This window comes from Podarcis melisellensis, assembly GCF_964234715.1.
Source record: "Podarcis melisellensis genome assembly, chromosome: 2".
Lineage (NCBI taxonomy): Eukaryota > Metazoa > Chordata > Lepidosauria > Squamata > Lacertidae > Podarcis > Podarcis melisellensis.
The window spans coordinates 18,858,465-18,870,482 of record NC_138529.1 but is presented as its reverse complement, the minus strand read 5'-3'; the positions used below and the strand labels follow the sequence as shown (position 1 = coordinate 18,870,482).

General features: G+C 45.5%; 1 protein-coding gene across 3 annotated transcripts in view; it reads right to left on the bottom strand.

The window, feature by feature from the left end:
- The window catches only part of RAB11FIP4 (RAB11 family interacting protein 4), a 188,228-nt gene that overhangs the window by 107,779 nt on the left and 68,431 nt on the right, over positions 1-12,018 (bottom strand). For all 3 annotated transcript variants that reach the window (XM_081898647.1, XM_081898649.1, XM_081898648.1), the window contains exon 3: positions 4,347-4,435. In XM_081898647.1, coding sequence (XP_081754773.1) covers positions 4,347-4,435 — 89 coding nt within the window. The remainder of the gene's footprint in view (positions 1-4,346; positions 4,436-12,018) is intronic.

The following is a 12,018-nucleotide window of genomic DNA, read 5'->3' as shown; positions in this document are numbered from 1 at the left end:
GACAGATGGAACGACCTCCTCCTCACATGAGCTTTTTTTGGGGGGGTTCCCCAAGCCAACTTGGGGAGTGGGGCTGCATGGGTGGAATCCCCTTTACACAAGCAGAAGTCCTTGCTCAGGGCTTCTGCTGATGAGGTTGGTTAGGCGAATCCCGCCCCCTAGCTTGCGTTCAGCTAAGTCCTACTTAGACTCACTGAACGTTAATGAACCCAAGTTCATCATGTTTATTAACTTCAGCAGGTCTACTGTGAGCAGGACTAGCACCACCTCCCACTCACTAACCCAATCTCACGCTTTCCACCCATTCACACAACCACTATCACCATCTCATGCAATGTTTGTACCAGCCAATCACGCACGCTCTGGCCACTGGCATTCAGCAACGCCACATCCCAGGTACGCTTGCTGCAGCCTCGTATCCTTCTAACAAAGGATCGTCGCAATGCATGCACAAATATCAGGTTCTCCAGTTCTTTTTTTGCAGCACGAATGGGCTCCGGGCTCACACCCACTGACTTATCAAATGCTCCCTATCCAATATACAGAGAACAATCAGTGTCACGTTGAACATCAAATATACAATGCCTGCTAATTATTTGCTTTGGCTCTTTGACACAACGTCTTCATGGGTTCCATGTTCTGCCATGGCACTTCCCATTGCATTGGCAAGAATCTGGGGAGAGCAAGAGTTTTGGACGTGGAAAACACAGACACACCAATGAGATCAGCTGGAGGAAAACAGGAGCTGTGGATATATATGCAATTGCCTGCTGACTGGGAACCTAAGTTGCACATTGTTTTAGCAACCACCCTGCTATTCAACATTAAATTAGCACCAACACTCTGCTAGGTCACATTGCAAGACACTCTCATTGTTGTTGACAAAGCTGAATCCCCTGGGAAGCTGAAAATAACATCTCTTCCTCCCTTGTGTTCTTCTGGGGTGGAGATTTGGCACCCCAAGACTGAACAGCAGCAGCTGCTCATTAAAGGGAATATGGGAAGCTGGAGGGAGCCAAGAGAACAGACAGGTGTCTTACTTTGCCTAACACTGACACTCTGTGGCCATTTCTCAGCATCACAGCTTTGAGCTTAGGCTTTCAAAAACAAACTCGGAGGGAGCATTCACAGGACCACTGAACACAGCTAAGTTTTGGTCAGAGCAGAATCACTGAAATTAATCAAGCGCACTTAGTAATGTTCATTAATTTTAGTTGGGCTAAGTCAGACTTAGTCAAATGTCACCCAAGAGAACCAAGTTGTGTGGCACGACGCAGGGTTTGGATTGGTCTGCTGGTTCTCCTGGGCAGAAAAAACTGAAACAAAACTGAAACAACGTACAAGTACAGTGGTACCTTGGTTTTCGAACTCAATCCATTCTGGAAGTCCGTTCAACTTCCGAAACATTTGAAAACCAAGGCGCGGCTTCTGATGGGCTGATTGGCCCTGGAAACAATGGCGACAGCCAAAACACTTCCGGGTTTGCAGGGTTTGGGAGCAGATTTGTTCTCCAACTAAGCCGTTCAGGAACTGAGGTCCCACTGTAACTGGTTTGCTCATCCATTCCTCTCCCCTCTCCTCTTTCTTCTCCCTCACTCGTATCTTCAGCCCTGCCTTATTTTGTTGTCTTACTCTGTGCAGCATAATGTTGCTATGTTAATTAATTGTGGAGGGGAGGAACACTGGTGTTTGAGTGAATCCATATTACCTCAGATATGTTTTCTTTAACTGCAGTACCTTAAAAAGCTGAATGAACCTCACCCCAGTGAAACTATCAAAAATGTATAAAAAACAATCAAATCTCTGTTGGAGATGCAAAACAGAGGTGGGGACAATGTATCATATGTGGTGGGGGTGCAAAGTGGTGAAACCATTCTGGATTACAATACATGAAGAACTTAAAAATATATTTAGGAGTTCAATCTTTAAAAAACCAGAGGCATTTTTGCTGGGTTTAGTATCGAGTGACATCCCTAAGGATAAAAGGAATGTATTCCTTTACGCAACCGCAGCAGTCAGTATCACAGTGGCAAAAAATTGGAAAACTGATAAAATACCAGAATTATTAGAATGGAGAATCAAATTTCTTGAATTCGCGGAGATGGCAAAATTAACAGCATCAATTAGAGGCTACTCTAATCAAAAAATTAATAAAGAGTGGGAATGCGTTAAGGAATACATGAAAAAAGTCAGTGCTGGAACTTAAAAATTAATATGCAAAAGTTAAAAAGGTGCAAGGAGATAGGATAGTAATATAAGGGGGGGGGGGCAGAGCAGGATCAACTCTGCTCTGCACCCAGCGCACAAGGTCTGATGCTGCGTGATGTGTCTCTGTGCGGTAGAGCAAAGGATCACACTCTTTGTCAGCAGCTCTCAGTAAATAGAAAAGAGCAAGTGCATGGCACACAGCCCAGGAATTATTGATTTCTGTTTCATTGAGGATGAGCACAAGGAAACCTAGAAAATAGACCCCCCCCCGGCAGAGGCAGGATCGTTGGTGACGCTACAATGCTCCTCTGTCTATGTGCATATCGAGACCAATTAAAACCCCCAAACATGGTGCTAAATATTTTTTTACTGACGTTAGCAGGCATGGCGGTGAATCCCTACATCGCCACCCAGGAAGCAGAATGCATGCAAGGCACTAGGACAGGGTAACAACAATCCAAAGAATACCGTATTTTTCTGTGTATAATGCGCCCCCGTGTATAAGCCACACCCTTGCTTGGTGGACTCCAAATTAAATAAATGAATAAATATTTTTTTTTATATACCCCGCCCTTCCCAGTTCAGAAAACTGGGCTCAGGGTGGCTAACAAGAAATTTAAAACACTTAATTGATGCAACAAAAACCAGTATAAAATAGAATATAATTCAATACAATTAAGAAAATGAGGGGAGGTTGCCAAGAGTTGTTAAGTTTTTTGGGGGGAGGATTACCCAGAGTTGTTGAGCCCGCCCCCCCTCTGCACTATCCGTGTATAAGACGACCCCAAATTTTTAGCACAATTTATTAATAAAAAAACCCTCGTCTTATACACGGAAAAACACGGCAATTGCTTTTAACGGGAAATCTAGGAGATTTCTAACAGGCTCCATATCTCAGACACACTTCGTCTTGCATTTAGTAAGAATTAAAGTCAAACCACCCTAGTCTGAGGGGTAGTTTCCATCAGACAACCCCCCGGATTGCACCTTCACATTCTTTCTCAATTCTGAGCACTGGGACAAATCCTATTACGAGTTGAATCCTGATTTAGGATTGTCAGCGCCTTCACAAACAGGCAGTCAGTGGCAAGTTCAGCATTTTCTGTAGGGGCCCCAACACAACATGCTGCCATTCCATTTTTTTCAAACTATTCAAATGACTGTGGCTGAATGGCTCATCACATGCTGAATTCTTTCTGGCAATGGAGGCCAGCTCACCTGGCTGGAGCTTGATGGACAGGTGCAGCAGGAGAGAGGGGTAGGTCTGACTGGTATAGTCAAGGCCTTCCACACTTCCTCCTCCTGCATAATAATTAATTGTTGTTGTTGTTGTTGTTGTTGTTATTAAATCATTTATACCCCGCCCACCCGGCTGGATTTCCCCAGCCACTCTGGGAGGCTCCCAAAAGAATATTAAAAACACCATAAGTTTTTGAGTGTGTGTAGCCTTCAGTAAACTTCATCTGGTATTGTCTTGAACCACACTATCCATCTGTCAGGTGCCACCAATAACTGAAGCAGAACTTTCCACCTGCAAACATCTGGTTTTGGGAAAAGCTCACTCAACTAGAATCTAGTTTACGATCAGAAACGAAACAGGATGTGCACATCCATCATAGTTCCACTGAGTCAATTGCTGCGGTCTCATTGTCATTTCTGGTGCAACCTTCTAGACAACAGAGAAGCTCCTCTAAACCAAGAGACCTTCAAGTCAGAAAAGCTGTGCAAAACGTTGTAAGTACTTTCATATCCCAAATGTGAAACCACCACAACCTTGTCGGGCAAGCTACATCTCAAACCCTGTTTCCATCAACAAAGAATTTTCAGTTTTGCAAACTCCACCCTGTGCACCTTGATCTGCATGAAAATAACACTTCTTGTCCCCAGAGACAAGTCTCAGAGCCCAGAACTACACTGAGTGCTCAGGGCCATTGAAATGCCCTCAAATTTTCAAATAAATTGCTTGGCTCTCCCAATGTTTTCACCTTGAGTTGATGACTGTCACATCCGCTCTCCATAAATGCAACTTTGCAGAAAGAGGCCTTGTGCAAAGTGGAAGAAATTGCTGGAATGCGTGACTTCCCACCCTCCGCCGACCAATTCCATACAGAGGTTTTAAAAACAGAGACTCCTTTTACCTGGTAGTAGTAATCCACATACTCCGTCTCGTAGCGCTGAGGTCTGAGGCCCTCAGCAGACAATGCATCCTTCAGTAACTCTTCACAGCCTGAAAATAAGAAGGGGAAGAGGTTCAGAACTGCATTCCTTCCAACAGTTTAGGATAGAAACATGTGTGCATGCCTCAGCTAGAAGGAAGGTGAAGAGGCATTTGGGATATTGCAAATATTACCGTATTTTTTGCTCTATAAGACTCACTTTTTCCCTCCTAAAAAGTAAGGGGAAATGTGTGTGCATCTTATGGAGCGAATGCAAGCTGCGCAGCTATCCCAGAAGCCAGAACAGCAAGAGGGATTGCTGCTTTCACTGTGCAACGATCCCTCTTGCTGTTCTGGCTTCTGAGATTCAGAATATATATTTTTTCTTGTTTTCCTCCTCCAAAAATTAGGTGCGTCTTGTGGTCTGGTGCGTCCTATAGAGCAAAAAATACGGCAATTATTAGTAGCAGGGGCATTGCACTGTTTGCAAGCACGTGGGGCAGGTTAAGGGTGAGAAGGGTGCCCATTTGTTGTTTATTGAATTTATATACCGCCCAAGAAGAGTCGGACACGACTAAATGACTAAACAACAACAACAAATACCCAGTTCACAGAAAAGAGCAACATAAAAACTACAATATATATAATCAAAATAAAAACAACAACCCAATAACACCCCTTCCCCAAAAGACCCACATTTTAAAGGATATAGAATGTTTATTAGGTCAGCCAAACGCCTGGTTAAAAAGGAATGTTTTTGCCTGGTGCCTAAAGATGTATAATAAAGGAGCCAGGTGAACTTCCCTGGGGAGAGCATTCCACAGATGGGGAGCCACTGCAGAACAAGACCTGTTCTTGTGTTGACACCCTCTGGTCCTCTCAGGTAGGGGGCACACGAAGGAGGGCCTCAGAAGGTGATCTCAGGTTCATATGGAAAGAAGCGGTCCTTGAGGTAATGCGGTCCTGAGCCGTTTAAGGCTTTATAGGTCAAAACCAGCACTTTGAATTGGGCCCGGAAACTCACTGATAGCCAGTTCGGTCGGACCAGGATTAGTGTAATATGCTCAAACCATCTTGCTCCAGTGAGCAACCTGGCTGCTGATTTCTGCACTAGCTGAAGTTTCCAAACTTTCTTCAGAGACAGCCCTACGTATAACGCATTGCAGTAATCTAACCTTGAGGTTACCCGGGCATAGACAACAGTAGTTAGGGTATCCCTGTCCAGATAGGGGCGTAGCTGGGACACCAGCCAAAGCTGATGGAAGGCACTCCGGGCCACTGATGCCACCTGAGCCTTGAGCGAAAGCAAAGGATCCAGGAGTACCCCTAAGCTATGAACCTGCTACTTCAGAGGAAGTGTAACCCCATCAAGACCAGGTGACCTCCCATCCATCTGGTCTAGGGAACCACCTACTAGCCATGCCTCAGCCTTATTTGGACTGAGCTGCAGTTTGTTGGCTCTCATCCATTCCATTACCTAGGCAAGACACTGGTCCAAGACACTGGCACCTATGTTGCTGCTGCTGTAACATCTATGGCCACTATTTTTTCTCTATGTATTTTATTGACCTCCCACCCATCTGGTCTAGGGAACCAACCAATAACAGTGCCTTAGCCTTATTTAGACTGAGCTTCAGTTTGTTGGCTCTCATCCATTCCATTACCTAGGCAAGACACTAGTCCAAGACACTGGCGCCTATGTTGTTGTTGCTGCTGCAACAACTATGGTCTCTATTTTATCTCTATGTATTTTATTGACCTCTCACCCATCTGGTCTAGTCAACCAACCAATAACAGTGCCTCAGCCTTATTTGGACTGAGCTTCAATTTGTTGGCTCTTATCCAAGACACTGGCGCCTATGTTGCTGCTGCTGCTGCTACAACGATGGTCACTATTTTATCTCTATGTATTTTATATCTCGCCTACTGCTAGGTATTTTTAAAATAGCAAAACAGCACAATCTTAAACACTTGATATTTAAAGAAAGGGGAATGGAAGGGATGGTTAAACAGCCGAACCAAAAGACGTCAACCGTGAACAGAAATCTTATCTAGGAAAAGCCTAAGAAAGAGGTAAGAATTAAGAAGTGAAATGAATTCAGACAGAGAAGCAGCAGAATAAATGTCGATAGCAAGGGAACTCCAAAGATAAGGGCCGAGGGAGATGAACACAGGCGTGTAGAGGGTTTGCTTCTGCCTAACAAGGAGAGGGGGCAGGATGGAACTGTAGAGCTGAAGCAGAGATGAAAGATTAGAGAGCAGCGAGTGAATGAAGTCATTTGAGATGAAAGATAGCTCGAACATTCTAATACAAAAGATGAATGAAAGCCAAGGAAGTTGGCGAAGCAGAGGAGTGATGGGATCACAGCAGCAAGAGGAGACAGCAAGACATGCAGCCGAATTTGCGACAGAAAGGAGAGTGGTGCATGTCAAGTTACCAGTTCTGAGTCAAACATACAGTCTACAGAGTTTTCTCCCAGACTTCACTTGGTCGGAGGTATACTATACTTACTCTAAGGGCCGTGATGTGTCCTACTTGTCAGAAGGAAACTGTCTCTGCAGAGGGTCCTGTATGGACTACATGAGCTTTGCTGTGCCTCCCAACTCTACAGTTCTATGATTCTATGAGTCCTTTATTTGAAGGGCTGCCAGGCTCAAGACCATCTTAAAGAAAAAGAACCCTAGGAAGGAAGAACCAGGGTCTTGGACAGTAGACAGAGCAGCCACAGAGGTCATGTGGGAATGTTCAGGGATGCAGAAGAGGATATATTGTTGGATTATATCCTTTTCCAACTTGTGTTAACAAGTTTCACAATTTAGCAGAGTAACATTCCCCTTTTTAAACTTGCAGCGGATGCATTTGCTCAGGCTCGCTAAAGCCTCTATAATAACTGTTCTGGTATTTTCCCCTTATTCCTTCATAAACGACAAGATACGGCACAGTCTTCTATAAAAGTATAAAAAGGTTTACTCACACATCATTCTGTTCACAATAGGATCCCAGAAGGCAGACTTAGCTTCGAAAAGTAACATACACCTAGAAACTATCTCATAAGAAGACAGTCCCTTTGTCCTCTCTTGGCTGGAGCCAAGAGAGCATCTTTGGCTAAGCAGATGTTGCTTCTTCGATGCATGTAGTCAAAAGGGAGAGAGATGGCTGCCCTGCCCTATGCTTTTGTCGTTACCTGCACAGGTGAGGCTACGCCCACCTCTATTCACATGCAGAGGAAGTCTGTCCCAGCCCAGAAGGAAACAGGAAGTTTACCTGCTGGCTGGACAAACATTCCTCCCCATGTGTAAACATGTTCACTCTAGGAATGTTGTACTTGACTGCTCTTGTGTTTCACATCCCACAGGTCACATGCTCCAGAGGCATAGCATGGGGGCGGGGGGGGGCTGTCACCCAGGGTGCAGTTTTTTTGTGGGTGCATAGCTCACGACAGCCTGCGGGGCTAGCAGGACATCGTGAGCTGTTGTGTCTTTTCATGCTGCCCTCCAACTGGGTGCTGGCAGCCGATGGTATGCTGCTGCCATATTCCCATGGAACTCTGGGGGTTGTAGTTCTGTGAGGTGAACAGGGCACTCTCTCTCCTAACTCTCTCTCCTGCTTGGACTACTGCAATGCGCTCTACGTGGGGCTACCTTTGAAGGTTACCCAGAAACTACAACTAATTCAGAATGTGGCAGCTAGACTGGTGACTGGGAGTGGCCACCGGGATCATATAACACCGGTCCTGAAAGACCTACATTGGCTCCAACCCAGCACAATTCAAAGCCTTGGTGCTGACCTTTAAAGCCCTAAACGGCCTCAGCCTAGTATACCTGAAGGAACGTCTCCACCCCCATCGTTCATCCCAGACACTGAGGTCCAGCTCCAAGGGCCTTCTGGCTGTTCCCTCACTGCGAGAAGTGAAGTTACAGGGAACCAGGCAGAGGGCCTTCTCGGTAGTGGCACCTGCCCTGTGGAACGCCCTCCCATCAGATGTAAAGGAAATAAACAACTATCTGTCTTTTAGAAAACATCTGAGGGCAGCTCTGATTAGGGAAGTTTTTAATGTTTGATGTCCTATTGTGTTTTTAATATTCTGTTGAGAGCTGCCCATAGTGGCTGGGGAAACCCGGCCAGATGGGCAGGGTATAAATAAACTATGATGATGATGATGATGAAACAGACAGAGGTGTGTGTGTGTGTGTGTGTGTAATATTACCACCTACTCAACCCCATGATGGTTTCAACACACCCAGATGGTTGTTGTTATTATTATTATCATTATCATTATCATTATCATCTCCTCTAGGATTCTGGGCATTTCCCAGGATTCTTTGCAGGGAAGGCATGGCTGTTTAAAGTGTGAAATGGAGCTTTCCCCAGCCTTTCCTGGAGAGGCCAGGGATTGGACCTGAGCGCTTTTGCATGCAAAGCATTACTCCTCCACTGAGCCAGACTTTACAAGACGCATTGCCTCTGGGAGGTACTTAACGTTCTCTCTGCTATTGCTAACAAGCTCAGGGTCATGGTTTTTTCCTTTTCTTTTTAATCCATGTCTGTGTTTCTATTCCAAGGACCCAAGTACAAAAATGGAACAAAGGTGCTCAATTCCCAAGTCCATCAGAAAGACCAATTACACTTTTTTTTAGCACTGAGCTGTGCAAAAGGACACTTTGGTTTGAAAACCATTGAGCAACAGCCCCCACTGTTCAACCTGTGAAAATCTCTGTCGCTTCTGAAACCAATGAACCCCAGGAAGGCTGCAATTGCTTTTTGACATCTCCCTTTCTACTTGATTCCAGAGCAAAGGTATGTGGTGTTATAGATTTGGGAGGGGAACACCCCCCCTCCTAAACACTAGAAATTAATAAATGGTAGGATTTTGGGCTATTTGGGCAGTGAAGGGAGAAATACAAGCTGCAGAGGAATTCTTGACCTGGCCAAGCTAGGGCCATTAAGAAACAATACAAGGGAATTGTCCTTCCCCTTGCCAGGAGGTGTGAGCAGAGACTGGAAGGGTTTGGAAGGTTTCCAGGGTAACTGGGTGTGAGGTGGTCGGAAAAGAGTCTGTTAGCAAGGTGTGCTGGGAAGAAGAAGGGGAGAAAGATGACTGAAATCCATCTTTAGCAGGCTGGCTGCTGGTGGCATACAAATCCCTCTTGAAGCGATCGTGCTGTAAGATCTGGACTCCCTCCATGCAGGCGGCAAGTAAAGGACCCCTGGATGGTTAAGTCCAGTCAAAGGCGACTATGGGGTTGCAGAGCTCATCTCGTTTTCAGGCCAAGGGAGCCAGCGTTTGTCCACAGACAGCTTTCCGGGTCATGTGGCCAGCATGACTAAACTGCTTCTGGTACAACGGGACACCGTGATGGAAGCCAGAGCACATGGAAACACCGTTTACCTTTCCGGCGGAGTGGTACCTATTTATCTACTTGCACTGGTGTGCTTTTGAACTGCTAGGTTGGCAGGAGCTGGGACAGAGCAACGGGAGCTCACCCTATTGCAGGGATTCGAACTTCTGACCTTCTGATCGGCAAGCCCAAGAGGCTCAGTGGTTTGGACCATAGCGCCACCCGTGTTGCAAGTGTAAAAAGGTGAATAAACCATATTTCTTAAAGCTACAGCAGCCTCTGCCGTGTCTCAGTTCTCCAAAGGAATACAGACCCCGGCTGAGTACCCGGAACCCCATGGGATCTTGCCACCAGTCGGCAGGGGGGGGGAGGGTTAGCACCCAACTTTTGTAACAGTCTTTTTGACTGTGACATCCTGCCCCGCTCTTCCCCATTGCAAAGCAGGGGAGTCACAAATAAGAAGCAGCATGGAGTTGTCAGGAAAAGTGAGAATCACACCAAATTATGCAGATTATTCACTCCAGGTGGGGGGAGAGAGGAGGAGGGGCTTTAGGGAAGAATTATAGACAAAGCACATGGAACTGTTTAGGCAGGAGAACATCTCTTGACAAATGGTAGGAGCTTTGACAGTATAATAACACCGGTTGCAGGGGGCCCTTCTGTGTGTCTGCCTCTTTCTTGTTGGCATACAGGACAAGAAATGAGGAAGCAGATGCCAAACTCATTTTACGATCCATTCTGAGGAGCCTCTTCCAGGCAGTGAAGGACCCACCTCTTCTAATGCTAAGTGGTGGTTGTGAGGAAGCCTGCTAGTAAGGGCATTAATTTGTTTCTTTTAAACAGCTGGGTGCAAGAAAAGAATATATAAATAGTTGGGTCGGAGAGAACGGAGACTGACAGCAATGTTTTCCATAGCGGGGTGCCAAAATCTCTAGAAAGAGGCAGCTTTAGAAATCATGGGATGAGACGATTCCATCAAACAGCAAGGTATTTCCCTTTCCTAAGAACAATTCAACCATTGCACCTTCCCTGAGATGGTGAGGTTAGATGTCAGAGCCAATCACCTGGTACTGAATGCATCCCGAAACTGGTTTGACTAAGGTGGCTTGAGAGCAATAGTCTTGCTCCAGGATGCCACCCTAGCCAGAATTGGTTGCTTCTGTCTCTCATTGACTCTGGCTGCACCTACTGTGGATTTCCTTGGCTTCTGCCCCAAAGGACCAGTACTCAGTTTTAGACACATTCACTGTCAGTTTAGGGACACAGGTGGCGCTGTGGGTTAAACCACAGAGCCTAGGACTTGCCGATCAGAAGGTCGGCGGTTCGAAACCTTGCGATGGGGTGAGCTCCCGTTGCTTGGTCCCTGCTCCTGCCAACCTAGCAGTTTGAAAGCACATTACAGTGCAAGTAGATAAATAGGTACTGCTGTGGCGGGAAGGTAAACGGCGTTTCCTTGTGCTGCTCTGGTTCGCCAGAAGCAGCTTAGTCATGCTGGCCACAGGAACAGGAAGCTGTACACTGGCTTCCTCGGTCAGTAAAGTGAGATGAGCACCGCAACCCCAGAGTCAGCGACGACTGGACCTAATGGTCAGGGATCCCTTTACCTTTACCTTTACCGTCGATTTGCCTTTCTTAGTGCAGAAAGTATTGATCTTTACTATTCTGCCTAATTCAAGAGGGTCCTGGAACCTTCTCTGTGTGTTAAAGAAACAAGCAGAAGGTTCATGATGTTTGGGTTATTTCTTCAGAGAATCTAAGTACAGCTAATAATAATAATAATAATAATAATAATAATAATAATTTATTTATACCCCGCCCACCCGGCTGGGTTTCCCCAGCTACTCTGGGCGGCTCCCAACAGATTAAAAACAGAATAAAATATCATGGCTTAAACTGGTTCTCTTATTTCTTCTGTCAAGGTCATGCTGACTATAAAAGTAAGGCCAGAAGGAGCCTGGTTTTCACTTTTCCCTTTCTATCTCTTTTCCCTCTGGTGTCTTGTTCTGTACATAGTATGCTTAGTGTTATGTTTTAGACTTATTATAAGTTACTGTAAATTTAAGTTAAGTCTGCTGCAACTGGATTTCTTATGGACAGTGCCAGTCCTGAAAGTGTTGGATTTGTGACCACTATGCTCATTTGCCTTCAGTAGCAGTAAAGCTCTGCTGGTTGAAATACAATTGCCTCTGGTCTATTTTCTGGGAATCCTGCAACATGTTTAAGTTGTTTCTCTGCTAACTATACACTGGAATCTAATCTGGATCCATACTGAGTAGAATTTCAATGACATTTACACCCACCATCAAAGCAGCTC